This window comes from Artibeus jamaicensis, unplaced genomic scaffold, assembly GCF_021234435.1.
Source record: "Artibeus jamaicensis isolate MK-2021 breed Jamaican fruit bat unplaced genomic scaffold, CSHL_Jam_final contig_419, whole genome shotgun sequence".
Classification (NCBI taxonomy): Eukaryota; Metazoa; Chordata; class Mammalia; order Chiroptera; family Phyllostomidae; genus Artibeus; species Artibeus jamaicensis.
The window spans coordinates 2,435,027-2,455,242 of record NW_026521824.1 but is presented as its reverse complement, the minus strand read 5'-3'; the positions used below and the strand labels follow the sequence as shown (position 1 = coordinate 2,455,242).

Sequence of the window (20,216 nt, the reverse complement as noted above, 5' to 3'; positions counted from 1 at the left end):
CTTGGGCCTCACACAACCTAGGTTTCCTTCCTTCCGCAGGTGCTCCCACCCGGCCATCAGCCCTCAGGGTGGTTCCCTGGTGCAGGCCAAGTACTAGAATACAGGCTCGGGGCCAGGGCCTGCCCTCAGGAGCTGACAGGCTGGCAGCCAGGTGCAGAAAATGAGGCAGCAGAAGCCAGAACCCATACAACTGGGTGTCAGGGAGCAGTACTGTGGGGCCAATGCCTCAGAAAGCACCATGTGTACCCACTCACATGGGCCTGTGGCACGCCAGCCACCCAGCACCCTAGGACATCATCCCCTCTGTGGGCTGTGGGCCCTTCTCCTCCCCGCCTCGATCTCCCTCTGACCACGTCATCACTGCACATGGTCCACCTGGCTCCCACAGGTGTCCCAAGGGCCTGATGTGCTCCTGTCCATAAGACCAGAAGTCTCTAGGGGCTCCTGGGACTCCCAGGAATGTAGAAAAATAAGCTTCAGGTTCGAACCCCAGTCCTACTGTCTCTTTGAGCCTCAGTTTCCTTGTTTATAAAAGGCAAAACACATCTCATCTTGAAAGGAGCTAGACTTTCCTGGTTGTTCAAGAGCTACATTTAATGTCATGATCTGAGCATCTCAAGTGTATAGTCAGCAGACCTGATTGCAGTCATCCAAGGAAAGTGTTCCTATAGGTTCTGCAAACAAGTTATTTTCTTCTTTACTGGATTAGTAATGTTCGTTTTGATTTTTGGAATTGCCATGGCAGCTTCCTCCCTGGATCATGCGATGTCCACTCCTGCAGTGATTGCCACTGCCACCGCTTTTCTTTAAAAGTTTTTTTTATTGATTATGCTATTAGTTTTCCCCCCTCTATCTCCCTTCCACCCTACTCCCCCAACCCTCCAGCATTCCCCCCCCCCTTAGTTTATGTCCATGGGTCATACATACAAGTTCTTTGACTTCTGTTTCCTATTCTTAACCTCCCCATCTATTTTATGCCTACTTATTATGTTTCTTATCCCCTGTACCTTTCCCCCCAATTCTTCCCTTCCCCCTCCCCACTGATAACCCTCCATATGATGTTCATTTCTCTGATTCTGTTCCTGTTCTAGTTGTTTGCTTAGTTTTGGGTTTTGGGGGGTTTTTTAGGTTTGGTTGTTGATAGCTGAGAGTTTATTGTCATTTTACTGTTCATAGTTTTTTATCTTCTTCTTTTCCTTAGATAAGTCCCTTTAACATTTCATATAATAAGGGCTGGGTGATGATGAACTCCTTTAACTTGACCTTATCTGGGGAGCACTTTATCTGCCCTTCCATTCTAAATGATAGCTTTACTGGATAGAATAATCTTGGGTGTAGGTCCTTGCCTTTCCTGACTTTTGAATACTTCTTTCTAACCCCTTCTTGCCTTCAAGGTTTCTTTTGAGACATCAGCTTATGAACTTATGGGAACTCCTTTGTAGGTAACTATTTCCTTTCCTCTTGCTACTTTTAAGATTCTCTCTTTATCTTTAATCTTGGGTAGCTTAATCATGATGTGCCTTGATGTGTTCCTCTTTGGGTCCAATTTCTTTGGGACCTGGACTTTCTGGACGTCTATTTCCTTTGCCAGATTGGGGAAGTTTTTCTTCATTATTTATTCAAATAAGTTTTCAAATTCTTGCTCTCATTTACCTCCTTCTGGCACTCCTATGATTCAGATTTTACAGCATTTAAAGTTGTCCCAAAGTTTCCTAAGCCTCTCTTTTTTTTGAGTTCTTGTTTTTTCATTCTGTTCCAGTTGGATATTTATTTCTTCTGTTCCCAAGCATTGATTTGAGTCCTGGCTTCCTTCCCTTCACTATTGGTTCCCTGTGTATTTTCCTTTACTTCATTTTGTATAGCCTTCATTTCTTCCTTCATTTTGCAACTGAGCTCAATCAGTTCTGTGAGCATACTGATAACCAGTGTTTTGAACTCTGCAAGATAGGTTGGCTATCTACTCATTGCTTAGTTTTTTCTGGAGTTTTGGTCTGTTCTTTCACTTAGGCCGTTATTTCTTTGTGTCAGCACACCTGTTATGTTGTAAGAGGGCAGGGCCTTAGGCATTCACCCACACAAGGCAACTCTCTTTGCTTCCTTGTGGTGCTGTCCATGGGGGAGGATCAGAGAGGAAATGAGGCTCACTTGCTCTGCTCTAGCCCCACTTTCCAGTGAACTCTCTCGTGAGACTGGGAGTTTCTATCGCTGTGGCAACCCGCACAGTTTACCGCTAGCTTTGAGTCTTTACTTTCCTGTTTAGCCAGCCCCACCTAACCCTCAAAATTTGCCACCATGCATGCATCCTCTATGCTCCGGTACCCGTCACAGCCCCTCCTGCCCTCCTACTGGTTTGGGTGAATGTTTCTTTAACTCCTGGGTTATTGGAGTTCCATGTAGTTTGATTTGCTGGCACTTCTGGTTGTTTATTGTTTTTAGATTGGTTGTTATCTCTCTTTTGGTTGTGCGAGGAAGCAAAGCGTTTCTACCTATGTTTCCATCTCGGTAGGAACTGCAATTGCTTTTCTTATCATTGTTAGTGTGGTAACCCTGGCTGTCCCTGAGAGCCAGAGGAACCTGCCACTGCCCCACTAAGAGACAGGGAGGGACAGACTAAGCACAGCACGAGTCAGGCTTTAGCGACAGAGAAGCCAACAGGCAGTACCTGCCTATGATCTCACCTGAAACGTGGGTACCTCTAGGCCTTTGGACCTTTCTAAAGTCTCTTGAGCATTTTAATTTTAAAATAAATGCTGGTTTTGGAAACTTTTTTTCCTTTTTAAATGCTTTATTTATTTTTTAGAGAGAGGGGAAGGGAGGGAGAAACATCACTGTGTGATTGCCTCTTGCACAACCCCCACTGGGGACTTGGCCCACAACCCAGGCATGTGCCCTGACTGGGAATCGAACCAGCCACACTTCAGTTCACAGGCTGGCATTCAGTCCACTGAGCCATGCCAGCCAGGACTTGAGAGCTTTTTTAAAAAGGCAAAACATTGTGCCTACAACAGGAAATTATTTAGAATAAGATGAAGTGTGTATATAACCCATGGGATTAAATCTGGTGGATTCATCTCTCATTCTTATTTCCTCTTCCTCCTAAAACTCACTGAAAAGACAGCATGGAAGTGAAAAAAGTTATAAACACTCAAGTAGCCCTGCTCTGCCCATTTCTGTGTTTTGTTTGTTTGTTTTGTGAAAACAAAAATAAAACACCTCCACCTGGTTGTGCTACTGTGGTCGGGTTTTCTGTTCTGTGGAGCAGAACATACTTCTGATCCACAGGGAGGCAAAGCGCAGCCTGGGCCCCTCACAGGTTCCAAGGCCTCTGCCTGAATCTGAACAAATCAGAGGCAGGCATCTGATGAAAGTCTCAAACACAAGAGAGAGTAACCAAATCAAACAAACTTAGAAAAGAGAGACAATGCAGGAAACAGAAGAATTCACAAGTTATAGTTTATATCCTTAAAGAAATAAAGAAAGATATGCATCTATAAAACAAAACAAACCCCCCAAAAATAACACATGCTATTAAAAAGAGGCAACTGGTTAAACAATAAGAACATGAACAACCAAATTAAAAAATGGGCTAAAGATCTGAACAGACACTTCACCAACAGAAGATACGCAGATGCCAAATAAGCATATGAAAAGATGTTCCACATCATATGTCATTAGGGAACTGCAAATTAAAACTACAAAACTTAAAACCACAATGAGATACCACTTTACACCTGTCAGAATGGCCATCATAAACAAAGTAACAAACAACAAATGTTGGAGAGGTTGTGGGGAAAAGGGGACCCTAGTTCACTGTTGGTGGGATTGCAGACTGGTACAACCATTATGGAAAACAGTATGGAATTTTCTACGAAGACTAAAAATGAATATTCCTTTTCACCCAGCAATTCCACTGTTAGCAGTATATCCTAAGAACCCTGAAACACCAATCCAAAAGAACCTATGCAAACCAATGTTCATAGCAGCACAATTTACAATAGCCAAGAGTAGGAAGCAACCTAGGTGCCCATCAGTAAATGAATGGATCCAAAAACTATGGTACATTTACACAATGGAATTCTATGCAGCAGAAAGAAGGAGCTACTACCCTTTGCAACAGCATGGATGGAAACTGGAAAGCATCATGCTGAGTGAAATAGGCCAGGCAGTGAAAGACAAATACCATATCATCTCACCTTTAACAGGAATCTAAACAACAAAACAATCAAACAAGCAAAATATAACCAAGGACACTGAAATACAGAACAGGCTGACAGTGACCAGAGGGGAGAGGGGAGAGAATTTCAGGGGAAAAGGGGAAGGATTCACAGGAACAAGTATAAAGGACACATGGACAAAAACAACAGCGGGGGAGGAGGGAATGGGAGGGAGGGGGGGAACACTGGGGGGGTGGGCTGGGATGGGAGTAAAAGACAGAAAACTGCACTTGAACAATAATTAAATAAATTTTTAAAAAGAAGAAGAAAAAAACAAACAAAAAAAACCCTACAAAACTGTACACTTAATCAAATGGTGACACCCTGATTGGTGTGCCTCAGTTGATCAAGCAAGTCATCCTCTCAAGTAAAAAGTTGCCAGTTTGATTCCTGGGTTGCAGGCCAGTGCTCAGCTAGGATGCATGTGAGAGGCAACCAACCAATGTTTCTCTCACACATTGATGTTTCTCCCCCTCTCTTTCTCTCTCCCTTCCCCTCTCTCTAAAAGCAAATAAATAAAATCTTAAAAAAATAAAAGAATGGTGAAACCCAGAACCCTGATGACACCTGATGCTGGTGAGGAGGTAGAGCAGCAGGGTCTCTGGTTCGCTGCTGGTGGGACAGCCCCTCGGGAAGACAGTTCAGTGGTTTCATACAAAACTAGACATACTCTTACCATGCAATCCAATAGTCACACTCCTTGGTATTTGCCCAAATATAGCAGCTTTATTCATGGTTGCCAAAACCTGGAAACAACCAAGATGTCCTTCAATGGGTGATGGATAAACTGTGGTCCATACAGACAATGGAATGTTACTGCTAAAAAGAAATAAGCTCTCAAGCCATTAGAGACATGGAGGAAAGTCAAAGCATATGACTAAGTGAAAGCAAACAATCTGAAAGGATACATACTGTATGATTCCAACTATATGATACTTTGGACAAAGCAGTAGGTTCACTAATTGTAAGCAATGTACCACTCTGGTGGAGGCGTTGATAATGGGCAGATAGACTGTGCATGTGTTATTCAGGGATCTCTCTGTATTTGCTCTTTCCTCAGTTTCGTTGTGAACCTAAAATTACTGTAAAAAATAAAGTCTATCTGTTTAAATTAGCAGTTGTTGAACTGTACATAAACAGTGAATAGATCTTACAATATGTAAATTATACCCCCAATAAGGTCTTAAAACAAGGAGGAAATGAAAAATAAAAATAACATGATAGCCAATTTTTTTTTACATCAATAGTGTTGGACATTAAGGGTATGCTCCAGAAATTAGATTTAAAAACACAGACATGGAGCCCTGGCTGGTGTAGCTCAGTGGATTGAGCGCAGGCCTGTGAAGTAGACGATCACGGTTTGATTCCCAGTCAGGGCACATGCCTGGGTTGCAGGCCAGTTCCCAGCAGGGGCCAGTTCCCAGCAGGGGATGCACCAAAAAAGCAACCATACATTGATGTTTCTCTCCTTCTCTCCTTCCCTTCCCCTCTAAAAAATAAATGAATAAAATCTTTAAAAAAAAAAACCACAGACATGGAAAATGTCAGAGAAAAGAACAAATTCAGTTTGGGAGGTCCAACACCCCACTAATAAAATTATCAGAAAGAGAGCAGAGGAAAAGGAGGGGAGAGAGCAGCTAAAGAAGAGGTAATGGAGAATTTTCTCAGGATGAGGACACAAGCTTCCAGTGTGGCCAGCCACACACTGACATGGAAGAGGAACCCCCCAAGATCTCCTCAAACACCAGGAGGGGAACTGCCATTTTCCAATAACAGACCTTTTGGTGCCCTTCTCCCCGAGTACGGCATGCATGCATTCCGTTGTTTAGAAAACAAAAACCAAAACTTTTCATCTGAATGTTTTCTCCCCAGTAGGCAGCATGCCCAGATGCAAACAACATGCACACATCAAAATAAAACCGAGCACATAAACTCTCGATGGTAAATAGGTCGGAAGGTCATATCTCCGCATACCCTAATCTCAAAGGCCTTTGGGGTCAACCTTGAACAAATGCCTAGCCTGGCGTTCTATACCCTCCCCATTTCCTACCTGCTTCTTCTCTTGGCCACACTCTGAGCTCAATGGAACTGGCTCCAAACTACAAAAAGAGTGTGGAGAGATACCAATCCCTCTTAACTTTACCCTTTACAAAAAAAAAAAAAAATCTGGGGAGGGAATGTGCTCCCCACCACAAGAGACCCTGTGTTGGGCCTGGGAGCCCACAGCCACCACTGCCTCTTGTCACCATGACCTCTTCCACTCCATTCATTGTCCCTTTCTTTTTCAAAGCACTTGTTATCATTTTACTTTTTTTCCCTCTCTCTAGCTCCAGGACAGCCATCTGTTCACTTCCTTCTCAACAGGGGTGAAGAATGCCAGATACATCTAGGAGCTTGTTATGGGCTGGCTGAAATGTGTCCCCTGAAAGTCATATGTTGAAGTCCTAATTCCCAACACCTCAGAATATGACTCTATTTGGAGACAGAGCCTTTAAAGTCACTAGACCTCTATTAAAATGAGGTCACTAGTGTGGCTCAGTTGGCTGGAGCGTTGTCTGTAAACAAAGGGTTGTGGGTTCGATCCCTGGTTGGGGCAGGTACAGGAGGCAGATGATCGATGTTCTCTCTCACTTCTCTCTCTCTCCCCTCCTTCCCTACCTCCTCTTAAAAAAAAAAAAAAAAAAAAAAAACCTAGGCCCCCTAGAGTGGGCTGAAGTCCAATGTGACCTGATGTTTCCCAGCACCCACCAGGGAACATTCTTATCCTGCCCCTGATGGAGCAGCCCCTGCCCCTACATGGCAGCTCCAGTGTTCACACTCTCTGGCTTCTCCGTCACCCCTCCCACCTACACCAGTGGCAACCTCTGGGGAGGGCTGGATTTGGGAGCTCAGCTGTAGTCTCTTGCAGGAAGACAGGCCTGGATTGGGGGATGCACCCTCCCTGATCCTTGAGTGCTCTCTGCTCCTAGGAGCTCCCTCCAAAAATGCCCTTGCTCAACCCTCTTCAGCTCAGGCTGAATGTGGGATGATAATCAGAAGAGTTTGGGGTCTTGTCCTTAGCTGTTGTCCCAGACATTCCACAGGCTGCTACACTTTTAGAACGAAACCAAAGCCCTTGGCAGGGAAAAAGGCAGACTCAGATGTTTTGTTTGCTTTTAAGAGAATTTAACGAAGGGACTATTTACTTGAGTGTGGGCATTAAGGAGCCAGGCACGGGGTGTTGGGGCACCTGAGACTAGCAATGGGGGGTGGGGCGCCCACACTCTCCCTGGCTGTTGAAGAGGGGAGGAAGTGCTGCTGAGGGGATAGGCAAGAGCTATAAAGGCATTGGGAGGAGGGCACAGCCATCACCAAAACCTCACACCTGGGTAGGACCAGAGCCATGGAGAAATACCCCAACCTCTCTTTTCTCCCATCTCCTGCTGGTGCCTCCCACTGGCCAAATCCAGCTGGAAGCCAGTGATGCCCTGGGCACAGAGCAGGGCAGAGAAAGGTGGGGTGGAGGGAATGCAAGTGACTCAAACAAGGCCAGTGGGATGGAGCACTCTTGACCAGATAAAGTCACAGGCCTGTGCAGTGCACAGTGTGCTCCTGACATTGTCCCCATGACAAGACCACGACTGAGGGCCCATCTCTCAGAGACCTGAGTGACATTAGCTGCCACACACCCAATCAAGCTAGTCCTCCAGTCCTTAGCAGCTGCAAGGCCTGGAAAGCCTTCCAGCAAAGTCAGCTCAAATTGGTAAATATCTTCATCTACGTTAGTTGGCAGACCATTGGCAGAGGCCAGGAGGGCTCTGAGGACCAAGTTCCAGACTTTGCCACCAAAGCCAGCACTGCAGTTGCAAAGTCACCACCCACCAGCCAGAGACCCTAGAACTCAGATGCTCCCAGGGTCACTACCAACCCAGGAATAGACTTTTCATGTTCCTGCTTCTGGAAATAACACCTCACAAATGAAACCCAGGGGAGTGAATTTGATTGGCTAAACCAAGGTCATGTGCCTTCAACCAAACTTAAAGGAAGCCTGGCAAAGCAGGTACCCCCATTTTCCAAGTTAGGGAGAAACCCCCAAATACAGGAAGACATTTCCCAGGCTGGGCAGCCAACAATGCCCACTAATATCTTTTTCAATGTTGGCATCTTTCCTTCAGGCAGTATTTCCAAAGTGTGGTTTCTGACTCCTGACTCTTGCTGTTTTATTGCCAGGTTCCTTCCCTTAAAGAGTTAAACTCATTCACCAACACATCCAGCAAGGAGAACGCCTGCCTGCTGGGCCACAGCCACAAACGTCAAAGTTTCTACAAAACTAACAGGCAAACTATGATGGATACCTCATTGCTTCATTCTTTTTTGTGGGGGCAGGGGTTTCCTACATTTGTTTATTAGTTGCATTCTGCAAAACTCTGATACTTGACTTAGAACACATTTTATGATTTGTTTTGATGACTGATTTTTTCATTATTTTCCTTTTTGTAGCTTGTGCTAAAATTAGCTGGCATTGGTATTAGGATTAGACTCAGCAGTGTGTATCAGGAAAAACAGCAGACTTCAACTACATGGACACTTCCCTCTCTCCCACATAAAACAGGCCTACAGGCCAGTCCAGAGCGGGCATGGACCCAGCTCCTCCTGGACCAACCTCCCGCCACCCCAAGGGGCCTGGTCCCCACTGTCTCAGGTGGCAGCTGAGGCTCCAGCCCTCACACCCAGCAACAGAAGAGAGGGCAGGGAGAAGAAGGAACTACTACCTACCTTTACAACCCTTCTTGCATCTTTTTGGCTAAAATTCAGACCCAGGGGAGGCCAGACAATCAGTCCAGGTAAAAATCTGTCAGGATCTTACTGCTCAGGACTAAGGGAAAAATGGCTGCTGAGAGGCAGGCAACTATCTTCTCCACTGGCAAGGATAAAAATCCAAGTGTGTAAGAACAACCACCGTTGATGAAGATGACTCACACTTAGTAAACAGTTGTCAACTGTGGGCACTGTGTGAAGCACTTGATAGGATCACCAGGAGGCCGGCTGGCCTTGTGGGGGCTGAAGAGAGGACCGGAGGCCACACTGCTTTCTTACTTCATACCTTTGAACATTTCACTTGTTCATCCACTCAACAAAGTTTCTTTCAAAACACACATTACATTTTCACTGAGCTATCTCACATCTATGTTTGCCACTCCATGGGGGCAGATAGTGTATTCCCAGAGTACAGGCTCACAAGGTACTTGGTCTGTGGATGAGGGCTTGCACTGGCCTCTCTGTGCCAGGCTCTGTCTGCAATGGGCACTGAAAGCACAGGAACACAGGCCTGCCCTTTGGCACTCATGGCCATGGGCGGAGGTGTGGGCCCCCAGGGAACAAACAGAGCGGGCACCAGTGGGGAAGTTAGTGTGGCTAGATTGTACTTCATGAGTGACAAGCAACAAGGGAGAAGGTCCTTAAGGTACACCAGACTTAAAATTCTTCTCAAGTCTAAGGTGAGAAATTTAGCTTCATTTCTGAGGCAATAGGGAGCCACAGAAGCTTATAAGTGGTGACAGAACAGCCATCTAGATTGTTCTGGCCACCCTTGCAGGAGGGAGGTGTGGGGGGGGGGTGGACAAGACCTCCCCCAACCCCTGCCCCTGTGAGAGGTCTCCCAGGAGGCCAGACCAGCAAGAAAGGTACACAGTCCTCAAGGATGGCTGGGAGGCAGACAGGATGACACCTCGTTCAGAGGGGCAAAAAGGGAAGAAAGAGGTGAGCACCCAAGGCTAGGGAAATAGTGTGATGGCTGAGTGGCAGAAAGGGGAGTCTGAGGTTGGATGGGGACCAAAGCAAGGGGTTTAAAGAAAGGAAGGGGATGGGATGAGGTGAAAAAAATACAAAAGAGGCCCTGTGCTCTGGTGTGTGAGCCAGACAGATCCCCAGGGGAGTCTGGAAAGGGGGAGAAGGGGGCTGGAGAGTGGACGGCTGTTGGACGCCTGCAAGCTGTGCTCACAGCTCAGCAATGTCCCAGCCCTGCCAGGAGCTGGCCAGCCCCCGCTCCTCTTCAGCCTCCTCACCAACGCACCCCAGCCTGGCTCCAGCAGCAGGAACTCTGAAGCTGCCCCCCACCGAGGGGCCTCCCCTCCTCAGGACCCAGGCACACTCACACCTCCCCATCACCCTTCAGCCTTCCCCCAACAGCTGATAATGCACAGGCCCAAAGAAGGGGAGAAAATAAAGACATCGTCGGGGCTGAGCCAGTGAGAGTTAATGTCTGCAGTGCTCTGCCCCTGACAGGCCTAATGAGACACAGGTGGTCCCCTGGCTCCAGCCTATGCTGGTTCAATGCCCAGGATGGAGAGAGGGGGTTCTGCCGTTCCAGGGGGTGGGGCTGGGGCTGCTGGCTGGGGCCCAGCACATAACTCTGGCGGTTGCAGTCTGGAGCAGCAGACACCCAGCCACTCTGAGCTGAACTGGCAGCATGAAGGTACCGAGCCCCGGGTGGGGGACGCATGTGTGGGAGACGCATGCATGGGGGACAGAGCCCTTTGTGTGGAGAGAACCTTGATGAGAGAGGGGACCCTAAAGGCACCAGGGACTCACACGATCCAGCTGAAACTCCTAATCTGCAAGGGTGCTGAGCCTGTCCCAGGGAGTGGGGTTTCTTGGGAGGGAAAAAAAGGACCAGAGGGCAGGCAAAGGGTTTCTGGCGGGGGCTGCTGTGGGTGTTGGCAAGTGCAAAGAAAGCAGGAGGGCTCTGGGGCTGGAGGCATGGACTGTGTTGAGGTGACCCTGTTTTCCTTTCACCAGGCCTTCCTGGCCCTGCCGCTGCTCCTGCTGCTCTTCTCCATTCCCCACTGCGCCCCCCAGGTCTCTGGGATCCGGGGTGATGGTAAGCAGCCCATGGTTGCAAATGCAGCCTGGCCAAAGAGAGGCTGTCTGAGCCACATCCCTGGGAGTCAGCCAGCTCTGCAGGCCTGTCTCCTGTTCTATAAAATGGGGCAGGTGAATGATATGATCTTTGAGCGTCCCTCCTCTCCAAGAAATCTTGCAATGTCTTGTGACAGAGTATCCTGCTCTCAGGGATGGAGGCAAATTGTGGGGTGCCGAGGTGTAAGTTATGCCTTAGCATAACTCCTTGCCCTGCTCCACAGCTCTAGAGAAGTCTTGCCTTCAGCAGCCCCTGGACTGTGATGACATCTATGCTCAGGGCTACCAGGCAGATGGCGTGTACCTCATCTACCCTCTGGGCCCCAGCGTGCCTGTGCCTGTCTTCTGTGACATGACCACCGAGGGTGGGAAGTGGACGGTGAGTGGCAGGAGGGGGGGACAGATACCCAGTTCCAGTCCTAGTGTGTGGCCCAGCTTCAGCTCTGGGAGCCTCGGTTTCTTCATCTCTCATGTGGGGATAATAGTGCTGACAGCATAGTTTGTGAGCTGTTGAATTCTAGGTGCACATAAGCCTGTGCACGTAAGCCTCACAATAACCCTAGGAGAAAGGCACCCTCACAGACAAGGAACTGAAGCCCAAAGGGGTGAAGCACTTCATTCAACATCATACAGCCAGCACAGCGCTCCACCCTGGCATTTGAAAACCCTCCTACACCCCCCCAGCATGCAGCAGCTGACCCCTGGGGGGTGCCAGGGTGCGTCTTATTTTAGGTCCCCAGCTCAGCCCTTTAACAAACCACCTCAGCACCATAGCGTCCATACCTGAATGAGGCCCCTCCCTTCCCACTGGACCCTTGAAAACCCAGGCCTGTCATCTCTGCTCTAGGTTTTCCAGAAGAGATTCAATGGCTCAGTGAGTTTCTTCCGGGGCTGGAACGACTACAAGCTAGGCTTTGGCCGTGCAGACGGGGAGTACTGGCTGGGTAAGGCAGGGCCCAGGTAGGCTGGGGGCCACCCCAGAGCCAGGTCCTTACTGACCAGTTGCCCTGCCCTCCTCCCCAGGGCTGCAGAACCTGCACCTCCTGACATTGAAGCAGAAGTACGAACTGCGAGTGGACTTGGAGGACTTTGAGAACAACACAGCCTATGCCAAGTACATCGACTTCTCCATCTCGCCCAACGCGATCAGCGCTGAAGAGGATGGCTACACCCTCTACGTGGCAGGCTTTGAGGACGGCGGGGCAGGTAGCATCCTCCTAATAGACTAACAAGGGGATGTGGGGGGACAAGGCAGGGCTGGCACTGCTCTGTTGGTCCCAGATCCCCTTCAGGCCCCACCTTTCCTTTCCTGGCCCAGAAGGGTCATGGCTGGCTCCTCACCAGCTCAGGCCTCAGCCTGGGGAGAGGCCCCATCCACTCCACTCCAGGCAGCTCCATGGGGAGCAGCGGTTTTTCTTCACTGAAGAAGCACAACTACCCAGCATCTGGTGCAGGAAGGATACCCCATCCCACCAGGCTGACAAGTGATATCTCTGACAGCATCCCTCATCACTACTGTCACCCCGGGCCCACAAGCCCAGGGCTCGGCACCCTGCCTCAGTAGCCCCTCCCCTCTTCTTCTCCACCAGGTGACTCCCTGTCTTACCACAGCGGCCAGAAGTTCTCCACCTTTGACCGGGACCAGGACCTCGTCGTGCAGAACTGTGCTGCCCTCTCCTCAGGAGCCTTCTGGTTCCGAAGCTGCCACTTTGCCAACCTCAACGGCTTCTACCTGGGTGGCAGCCACCTCTCCTATGCCAACGGCATCAACTGGGCCCAGTGGAAGGGCTTCTACTACTCCCTTAAGCGCACTGAGATGAAAATACGCCGGGCCTGAGTGGCTGGCCCCATTAGGCCCCAATGCCCCCCTGGCTGCTCTGTCTCCACGAGCGCTCCCTCCCCTGTACCTGTCGCCCCCAACCCCCATGTCAGTTCTGCTGCTCTCTTGGCACCTGCTTCTCACAGGGGGCCTATGGCTCTAGCCCCAGCTGATCTCTAAGCCAGGCCTCTGCTCCCTTTGGCCTGAGGTCGTGCTGCCAACCGGCTTCCCAGGCCTCCTCGGAAAGGCACGGCCAGTCTGGACCTGGCTGGGCTCCACAAAACACCTAGTTGCCTCTGGCCCATACCAAAGGCTAAGGGCTAGAAGCTGCCCTCCCAGGCTGCAACCTCTCATGTTCCACCTTAGCCAGCTTCCTTACTGTGGGCTCATCTATCTGAGGCCACCCCAGCATGTTAGTCTGAGCTGGTGCAGTCTGATCACCACCCGGAATATGCCAGACCACCTGCATGTGGCTGCTATGACTACCCTCAGCAAGCCCCCAGCTGTTCCCAGAGTATGTCTCATCCTTTGCCTGCCTCCCATTGATGTAGTCTCTAGTGGTGAGCAGCCCCACCGCACTATCATACTCAGCTTCCCCTGCCCCCTGTCCCAGGCTCCCAACGCTCAAGGCCAAAACTGTATTTCATCACAGCTACGGCACACCACCCAAAAACAGCCAGTCAAGGTAGGCATAGATGTAAGGTCCTCCCATCTGCCCCAGGGTTGAGGTTTGACCATGTGAGGGGGTAGCAGACAACTTCTGTGGGACTGAAAGCAGGTAGGTAGTGGAGTCTCAATAAACCTCAGGACCTGAATGAACTTGGCTTTGGCTGTTGTGCACGCAAATGCATTTGTTTGGTCCTCAAAGGTGGGGACCTGTCTCCTGTATTTCGTTACTGACAGCTTATTGCCCTTTGCTCCAAAAAATACCTGGAGTTAGGCAATAGAGGAAAACTTGCATTTTGCAGGCCTCATTTTGATGGCAACAAGAATGACTAATAATAAAACTATATAATAAAAATATAATAATGAAAAGGATCGCCTGGAGAACAGGGATGTCCTGATCTTCTCATGGCTTGGTAGTGGCTCAGGTGGCTACTTAAGGCTGCAGGGTGGGTCTGAGATGAAGCTGCAGAATAATCCCAAGCTGAGCCTCCCCTGCTGGGCCCAAAGCTCCAGTCCTGGAGATCGCTCCTGCAGGCCTTGGGCTGGGTCTTCCCCTGGCAGCAAGGCCCAGGCCATGGGCCTCAGGGCTACTGGAGGTCAGGCAGGTCAGCCAGCAGCATCGGGGAATCCATCTGGATCTCACGCTGCAGAGACTCAATGTCGGAAGGATTCATGCCATGGCCCTCGAGCCAGTCAGCAAGCAGGGAGGCTGAGAGTGAGGCTGAGTCCGTCTGGCTGCAGGGGAAAGGGGGGCAGGGACCAATGAGCCTAGGCTGGCTCTTCCTGCCCCAGAAACCCACAGTCCCGTTCTGGAGGTTTGATCTAGACAAACTTACCCATCCTGTGGCCCGTCAGCCATGCCCATATCAAAAGACTGGTTCAGGAATTCCTCCAGGTCAAAGCCAACACCGTAGCCAGCCCCACTGCCCTTTGGAGTGCCTGAGAACACAGGGGGCAAGGGGTCCTCCACCTGTGGGTAGAACGGCCAGTTACAATGCAGGCACAACCAAGAGCAGGCAGAGTTCTTCAGGAATGCCCCTGTCCTGGTACAACTGGTGACTCTGCCTGGATACCTGTGGGTGACAGCACCAGCCTTGACAATCACCGAGCTCTGGCTGGGGTCCATCTCCAGGTCAGACACTTCCTAGATGCATCATACTTAACTCTTAACACCCTGCTCATCAGCATTATGCTCCTTCTATGAGCAAGGGGTACAAGTTCAGAGACCAGCTCTAAATGCTGCTTAGTTTTCATGAAACAAAACACACCAAAGCCTCTCTCATCTTCCTGTCCCCACTGAACAGCAAGGACTACCCAACCAATTTTTCCTGGGCCCATATCCAGGTGTCCTCATGGCCTGGGTTTCTCCTCTCACCTGAGACTTGGACAGCTGCTGGGTCACCAGGTTGACATCAGGTGACTCTGAGGTGGAGGGCTGAGTGGTCCCCCTAGGGTCCGGAGGGGTAGGGTCCGGAGGGGGTGGGCCAGACGGGAAATAAGGCAGAACACCCAGGGTGCTGGAACCAGGCATCCCAGGGGGTGGCATAAGTGACTGGGGAGTTAGGAGGCTGGAGGTGGTGGTGGTTTGGAGTGGAGCAGGGCCAGGAATGGACCCAGGAATGCCAGAAGGATGGGGAGCAGGGCCAGGGGTAGGGCAGGCAGACTGTGGTGCAGGACCCGGGGTGGAGCCTGCAGGTGGCAGTGGGTGTCGAGTGGGCTGAGCTACAGGGCCAGCGGGAGGACTGGTGGGTTGGGCTGGAGGAGGTGTTGTTACTAGGACAGGGGCTGGTGCAAGGGTGGGGGCTGGGGGCTGGGCCATTCGAGTCCAGCGTGCCAACAAGCTGCGATCATTGTCACTGAGCACCAGCCCAGCCAAGGGATCAGTGGAGGGGCCCCCAGAGGTCCCAGTCCCTCGCTCCTTGCGCTCCCGCTCCTGCCGCCTCTTTTCCCGCTCCTTTGCTCGCTCCTGCCGCCGCCGCCTCTTCTCTTCCCGCTCCCGCTGGCGCTCCTGGGCTGTCACTGGCTTCCGAGGCTCAGGTGCTTCTATGGGGGCACTGGGACCATCTGCAGGGAAGTTGGACAGAAAGAAGGTAAGAGCCTGTGGCCCTAAGCCCAGAGTCCCTCTTCTGCCTCCCCATTCCCAAGTCAGTAACTGCTTCTGCTCTAGGCACCTCTGAGCCGGCTCCGCAAAGACTTGAGCAGGGCAGCTTTGAGGGCCGCCTTGGTGTTGTCTGAGATGGCACCCTCCCTCTTCGGAGGGGTTGGTTCACTGGTCAGCGGGGCGAGTGGCTGCAGGGCCATATCAATGGTGTAAGGCACAGGGTCAGGGCACGGCAGTGGGGCTGGTGGAGGTGACTCCATGGCACAGTCCCCGCCAGAAGCCCAGGAACTGGGCATCTCAATGTCGGGGCAGCTAGGCTCACTGGCCACAGGCTGCAGAGAAGGCTGGAAGCGTATCTGCTGGCGAATGCCCTCGCGCCGTGCATGAAAGTCCTCAATCTCAGCCACAATGGCTTCCTTAATCCGCTCCCGGGTAAGGGCTTCTCGGTCAAAGGCAAAGTCAAAGGGCGGGGCACAGTCAGGCTCATCATCAGGGTCATGGTACTTGGCCAGGAAGGGGTGGCGAAGGGCAGCAGCTGCTGAGATACGGGCACTGGGCTCAAAACGCAGCATTCGCCCCAGCAATGAGAGGGCTTGGCGGTCAGCACCTGGGTACACTGTCTCCCACGGCACAGGCTGGCGTGGTGGCAGACTCTGGATATACGCCCGCACCCTTTCAGCCCCTACAGCCTGAATCACAGCTGGTGAGGGGGTGCCCAACACCATCATGATCAGCTGAAGCTGGTGCACATAGTTTTTGCCTGGGAAGAGCTGGCGCCTGGCCAGCATTTCACCGAAGATGCACCCCACAGACCACAGGTCAATAGCCTGCGTGTATTCGTGCAGTGAGAGCATGAGCTCAGGGGCACGGTACCAGCGTGTGGCCACATATTCAGTCATGAAGTACTGGTGCTCAGCAGGCGAGGTGCACAGGCCCCGTGCCATGCCAAAGTCACCGATCTTGAGTTCACAGTTCTCATTCACCAACAAGTTAGAGGGCTTGAGGTCACGGTGGATGACCTGAGCTGAGTGCATGTACTTGAGGCCCCGCAGCAGCTGGTAAAGGAAGTAGCGCACATGCTCCAATGTGAGAGGCTGTGAGGAGTGGATGATCTGGTGCAGGTCGCTTTCCATCAGGTCCAGGACCACATAACTAGAAGGGACAGGGGAGAGAGTCATGGGCTGTCTGGCCCTCTCTAGCCCGACCTCACCATGCCCTTCTGACCCCAGACACGTAGTGGCCTTACCATCAGACTCTGTAGGGGCCATGGCATGGTATGAAGATTCTAGAGTCTCTACAACTGTTCCATGAACTTAAGTGAAGTTAAATCCCTTTGTCTCCAGATCTATTTCCCCATCAGAGAAAAGATGAGGTTGAATTAAACCAGAGCTGACCAGTGAGTTTAGTTTGGGGTCTGTCTCCATTGTTTGGTAGTGGCTGCTTGAAAGAAAGACTATGATAAAAACTGTGGTATCTTGTCCATTTCCTTTTTTTTTTTTTTTAGATTTTATTTATTTTTAGAGAGAGGGGAAAGGAGGAAGAAAGAAAGGGAAACATCAATGTAAGAAACATCGATTGGTTGCCTCTCCTACATGCCCCAATTCAGATACTGAACCCACAACCCAGGCATGTGCACTGACCAGGTACTGAGCCAGCAACCTTTTGCTTTTCAGGACGACACTCAACTGAGCCACACTGGTCAGGGCACCTTGTCCATTTTCTGCAGAAAAGTGTCCTAGGGTGTAGTTATAGTATGAGTGTCCTACATTTACCACCCTACATGCTGACATTCTATGAAATTAGAACATCTGTACTCTTCCTTGTCCCTGGAAAAGTCCTAAGGGAGCACTGGTCCTGGAATTGTGGGAATCTTCCTGGCGTGTCTGACATTAGGTTCACCTGCCCTTCCAGCAACATGGTCCCAGCCTTCAGAAAAGTCCCAATTCTGCCTCCCTCTCCCAACCCCACTCCTTACACTGATTTGAACTCGCCATAGGGCACAGTGGGCCTCAGGATGTCCTTGATGGCGATGATATTGTCATGCTTGAAGTGTTTGAGGATCTTCAGCTCCCTGAGGGTCCGCTTGGCATTGGTCACCACATCAAAGGCATTAGGGATCTTCTTAATGGCCACCTGCTGGCCTGTGGAACAGAGAAAAGGAAGATACTATAAGGTACCTTGGGGAAGCTGTACAGTGGCACAAGGTCCCTATCAACACCTCCTGTCTAGAATGCAAACAACAACTACTATGTGCTGAGTGCCTGCTAGTGCCAAGCTCTGTGCTAAGCACTTAACACAGATTATCATATTTTTCCTTCACATCACCTCAGTTAAGAGATGAGGAAATCTTGTCTCAGGAATTCATTGGGGGATGCACAGCTAGTTAGTGGTAGGGTCTAGACTGTATAATGCCTGTACTCATTCTACCTCTTTCTCCCTCTCAGACCTCACCCATCCTATCACCAATCCCTTGTGCCAGTTTCTGGCTCAAGACACATTTCTCTTTTAGAAACCAAGGCTAGGATCTCCAATCTGGTCTAATTGGGATGGTCATTTTTCTAAGGAGGAAGTAGACTGATGTGCTCGCTGAACCACCATGCCAGCCAGAGTTTCTGAGAACTATGCCCAACTGGCACTCGGATGCCACGTAACCGAAGTTTGTTGACTTGAACCTGAATGTGCGTCCCAGTTTTCCTTCCTGGCTGTTTGAGATGGGGCAACTTTCTCACTCTCCAGAAACTGGTTCCCACACCTGTGCGCGGTACACCATAGGGAAGCTCACCCGTGAGACGACGGCGTGCAGAGGACACCACCCCGTAGGCTCCGTTGCCTATGGTCTCTATGATCTCGTACTCGTCCCCCACGTCAAAGGTCACATCGAAGGAGCGGGCTTTAAGCAGGGCCAGATTCTTGGCCGCTACAGAAGCAGCGGTATTGGCGGGTTCCGCCTTCACCGGCCCTGGGGGCTCCCCAGAGCCATCCTCGCCGTCTTCCTCCTTCAGGGGCTCGGCCATGGCGACTGTATGGAAACGCCGGTGAGGAAGGGCTCGCCCTGCCCAGGACCTCAGTTTCCCCTCTGTGAGGCTGCTGGAGAAAGGAATTTCCAAGTTCCCTAAGCCGGTAGGAGGCAACCTGATAGGGGACAAAAGAGAGTGGCTGGCACGTAGCAGATGTCCCACACCCGGGACTCTGAGCCCAGAGCTCAGGTCCGGGTGGAACGCAGGGTCGGAGGTAGGGGAGGTGCCACAAGGCTCGGTCCAGGAAGAAAGGGAGGGGCGAGGCACTTCGCTTTCCTCGGTCGAAACTCACTGAAACGCACCTCATCCGACGCCTCCTCGGGGCTTTCGGAAGCCCTCGGAGTTCCCGGCCTCCTGTCCGGATGCAGGGGGGATCCAAGAATCGCTAGTTCAACTCGTTCAAGGCCGCCGCCTCCACCTCAACATCCCGGGGTGCCCCAGGATCCCAATGCCCCGCCTCCCACGCTCACGTTCCTTCCAGTCTATGGCCAATCGCTGGGCTGTTTCTGCGGAGGTTCCCACCCCTTCTATTTGTTTCATCCAATCGGAACCCATCTGCTGAGAAAAAACGCGCATCTGCCGTCCTCGCCCCCGCGCGCCGCTGTCCAGCTCCAGTCGGGAGCCGCCCAAACTGCGCTCGTCTCTTTGGGAGGTGTGTGCTTTGGGGGTCAGCGCCGTCTTCCGACGCATGCGCGCTGTCAGCTCCAGGCACAGAGTGAATGGAAGGCTACACCCCCGTGCGTGCCGGCGTGCATCACTGTGTGCTCGGTCTCCGGCCACTCGCAGCTGGTCTCAGGAGCCCGCAAGGGCTGAGGCGGCCGGCCCCTCAGCGACTATCCTTCGACCTCAGCGACTATCCTTCGAGGCCGACTCTCCAAATCCCCCTCCTTTAGGCCCTCTTCCTTTATCAGCCCCCGTCGCTCAGATGCTAGTGCCCTGCCATTATCCCGATCGGCTCCGGGAGCCCGGCTCTGGAAATGCATCATCCGGGATAGAGGGTGATCCGTCACGTCCAAAAGCAGAGTTCCCAGTCTTCCGGGATCCTAGAGCTTCCAGCCAGAAGCCGTCACTGACTTCCGGTGACCGGTCATTCCCACACAGTTTCTGGCGTCTCTGAACCTAGGCTTGCTATTACCTGGCTCCCGGCGTGTTCCCTCCATGTGGTAGGTCCCTCAGCCTTGCGACGGCGCGCTTTTGAGAGGCGGTTGAGTTGAGGGGGTAGCGGTCAGGGCCATCCAGCCTCTAGCTGTCCGAGGTGCCCTCGGGTCACCTGAGCCCAGAGTGGGCAGAGCCAGCCCAGGAACCCAGGTGCCCTGACGCACTCCATAACCCGATAGTTGATTGGTTCGTGTAGGAAATGTTTATCAAGCACCATCCCTCTAAGGCTCAGTCAGAAGAGGCAGAGATGGACAAGGTGGGCCGTGTGAGCTGAGAAAAAGGTATGCTGCGGGGCGTTCGAGGTAGGGCTGAAAGGAAGGTTTTGGAACCGGAACTCCAAAGAT

The 20,216-nt window shown here is 51.3% G+C and overlaps 2 protein-coding genes across 5 annotated transcripts; one reads left to right on the top strand and one right to left on the bottom strand.

Annotated features, from left to right (window-relative positions):
• Positions 1 to 10,575: 10,575 nt before the first annotated feature.
• Positions 10,576 to 13,749, top strand: MFAP4 (microfibril associated protein 4). Of its 2 annotated transcripts, XM_037163205.2 has the most exons (6): positions 10,576 to 10,668; positions 10,992 to 11,073; positions 11,336 to 11,490; positions 11,959 to 12,055; positions 12,135 to 12,317; positions 12,701 to 13,749. In XM_037163205.2, exons 1-6 carry the CDS (start codon positions 10,663 to 10,665, stop codon positions 12,946 to 12,948), a joined length of 771 nt encoding a protein of 256 aa, XP_037019100.1. In that variant the 5' UTR covers positions 10,576 to 10,662; the 3' UTR covers positions 12,949 to 13,749. The 2 variants fall into 2 exon arrangements, with proteins under 2 accessions (XP_037019100.1, XP_037019099.1); XM_037163204.2 differs by lacking the exon at positions 10,576 to 10,668 and having other exon boundaries at positions 10,953 to 11,073.
• Positions 13,750 to 13,842: 93 nt separating this feature from the next.
• MAPK7 (mitogen-activated protein kinase 7) lies at positions 13,843 to 19,340 on the bottom strand. Of its 3 annotated transcripts, none has more exons than XM_037163207.2 (7): positions 19,017 to 19,340; positions 18,480 to 18,829; positions 17,673 to 17,838; positions 15,768 to 16,849; positions 14,972 to 15,660; positions 14,433 to 14,566; positions 13,843 to 14,331 (listed from the first exon to the last, which is right to left on the bottom strand). In XM_037163207.2, exons 1-7 carry the CDS (start codon positions 19,019 to 19,021, stop codon positions 14,184 to 14,186), a joined length of 2,574 nt encoding a protein of 857 aa, XP_037019102.2. In that variant the 5' UTR covers positions 19,022 to 19,340; the 3' UTR covers positions 13,843 to 14,183. The 3 variants fall into 3 exon arrangements, with proteins under 3 accessions (XP_037019102.2, XP_037019103.2, XP_037019104.2); XM_037163208.2 differs by having other exon boundaries at positions 18,480 to 18,784; XM_037163209.2 differs by lacking the exons at positions 17,673 to 17,838; positions 18,480 to 18,829; positions 19,017 to 19,340 and adding an exon at positions 16,944 to 17,654.
• Positions 19,341 to 20,216: the final 876 nt, after the last annotated feature.

Excerpts from the sequence above, each read along its gene's own strand:
- MFAP4 (XM_037163204.2), top strand. The coding sequence starts at position 10,953 with ATGGACTGTGTTGAGGTGACCCTGTTTTCCTTTCACCAGGCCTTCCTG. Across the intron at positions 11,074-11,335 it reads CTCTGGGATCCGGGGTGATG|CTCTAGAGAAGTCTTGCCTT; the intron begins GTAAGCAGCCCA and ends CCTGCTCCACAG. Across the intron at positions 12,056-12,134 it reads AGACGGGGAGTACTGGCTGG|GGCTGCAGAACCTGCACCTC; the intron begins GTAAGGCAGGGC and ends CCTCCTCCCCAG.
- MAPK7 (XM_037163207.2), bottom strand. Across the intron at positions 16,850-17,672 it reads TATGGCGAGTTCAAATCAGT|TTATGTGGTCCTGGACCTGA; the intron begins GTAAGGAGTGGG and ends TGTCCCTTCTAG. Across the intron at positions 14,567-14,971 it reads AGCAGCTGTCCAAGTCTCAG|GTGGAGGACCCCTTGCCCCC; the intron begins GTGAGAGGAGAA and ends TTCTACCCACAG.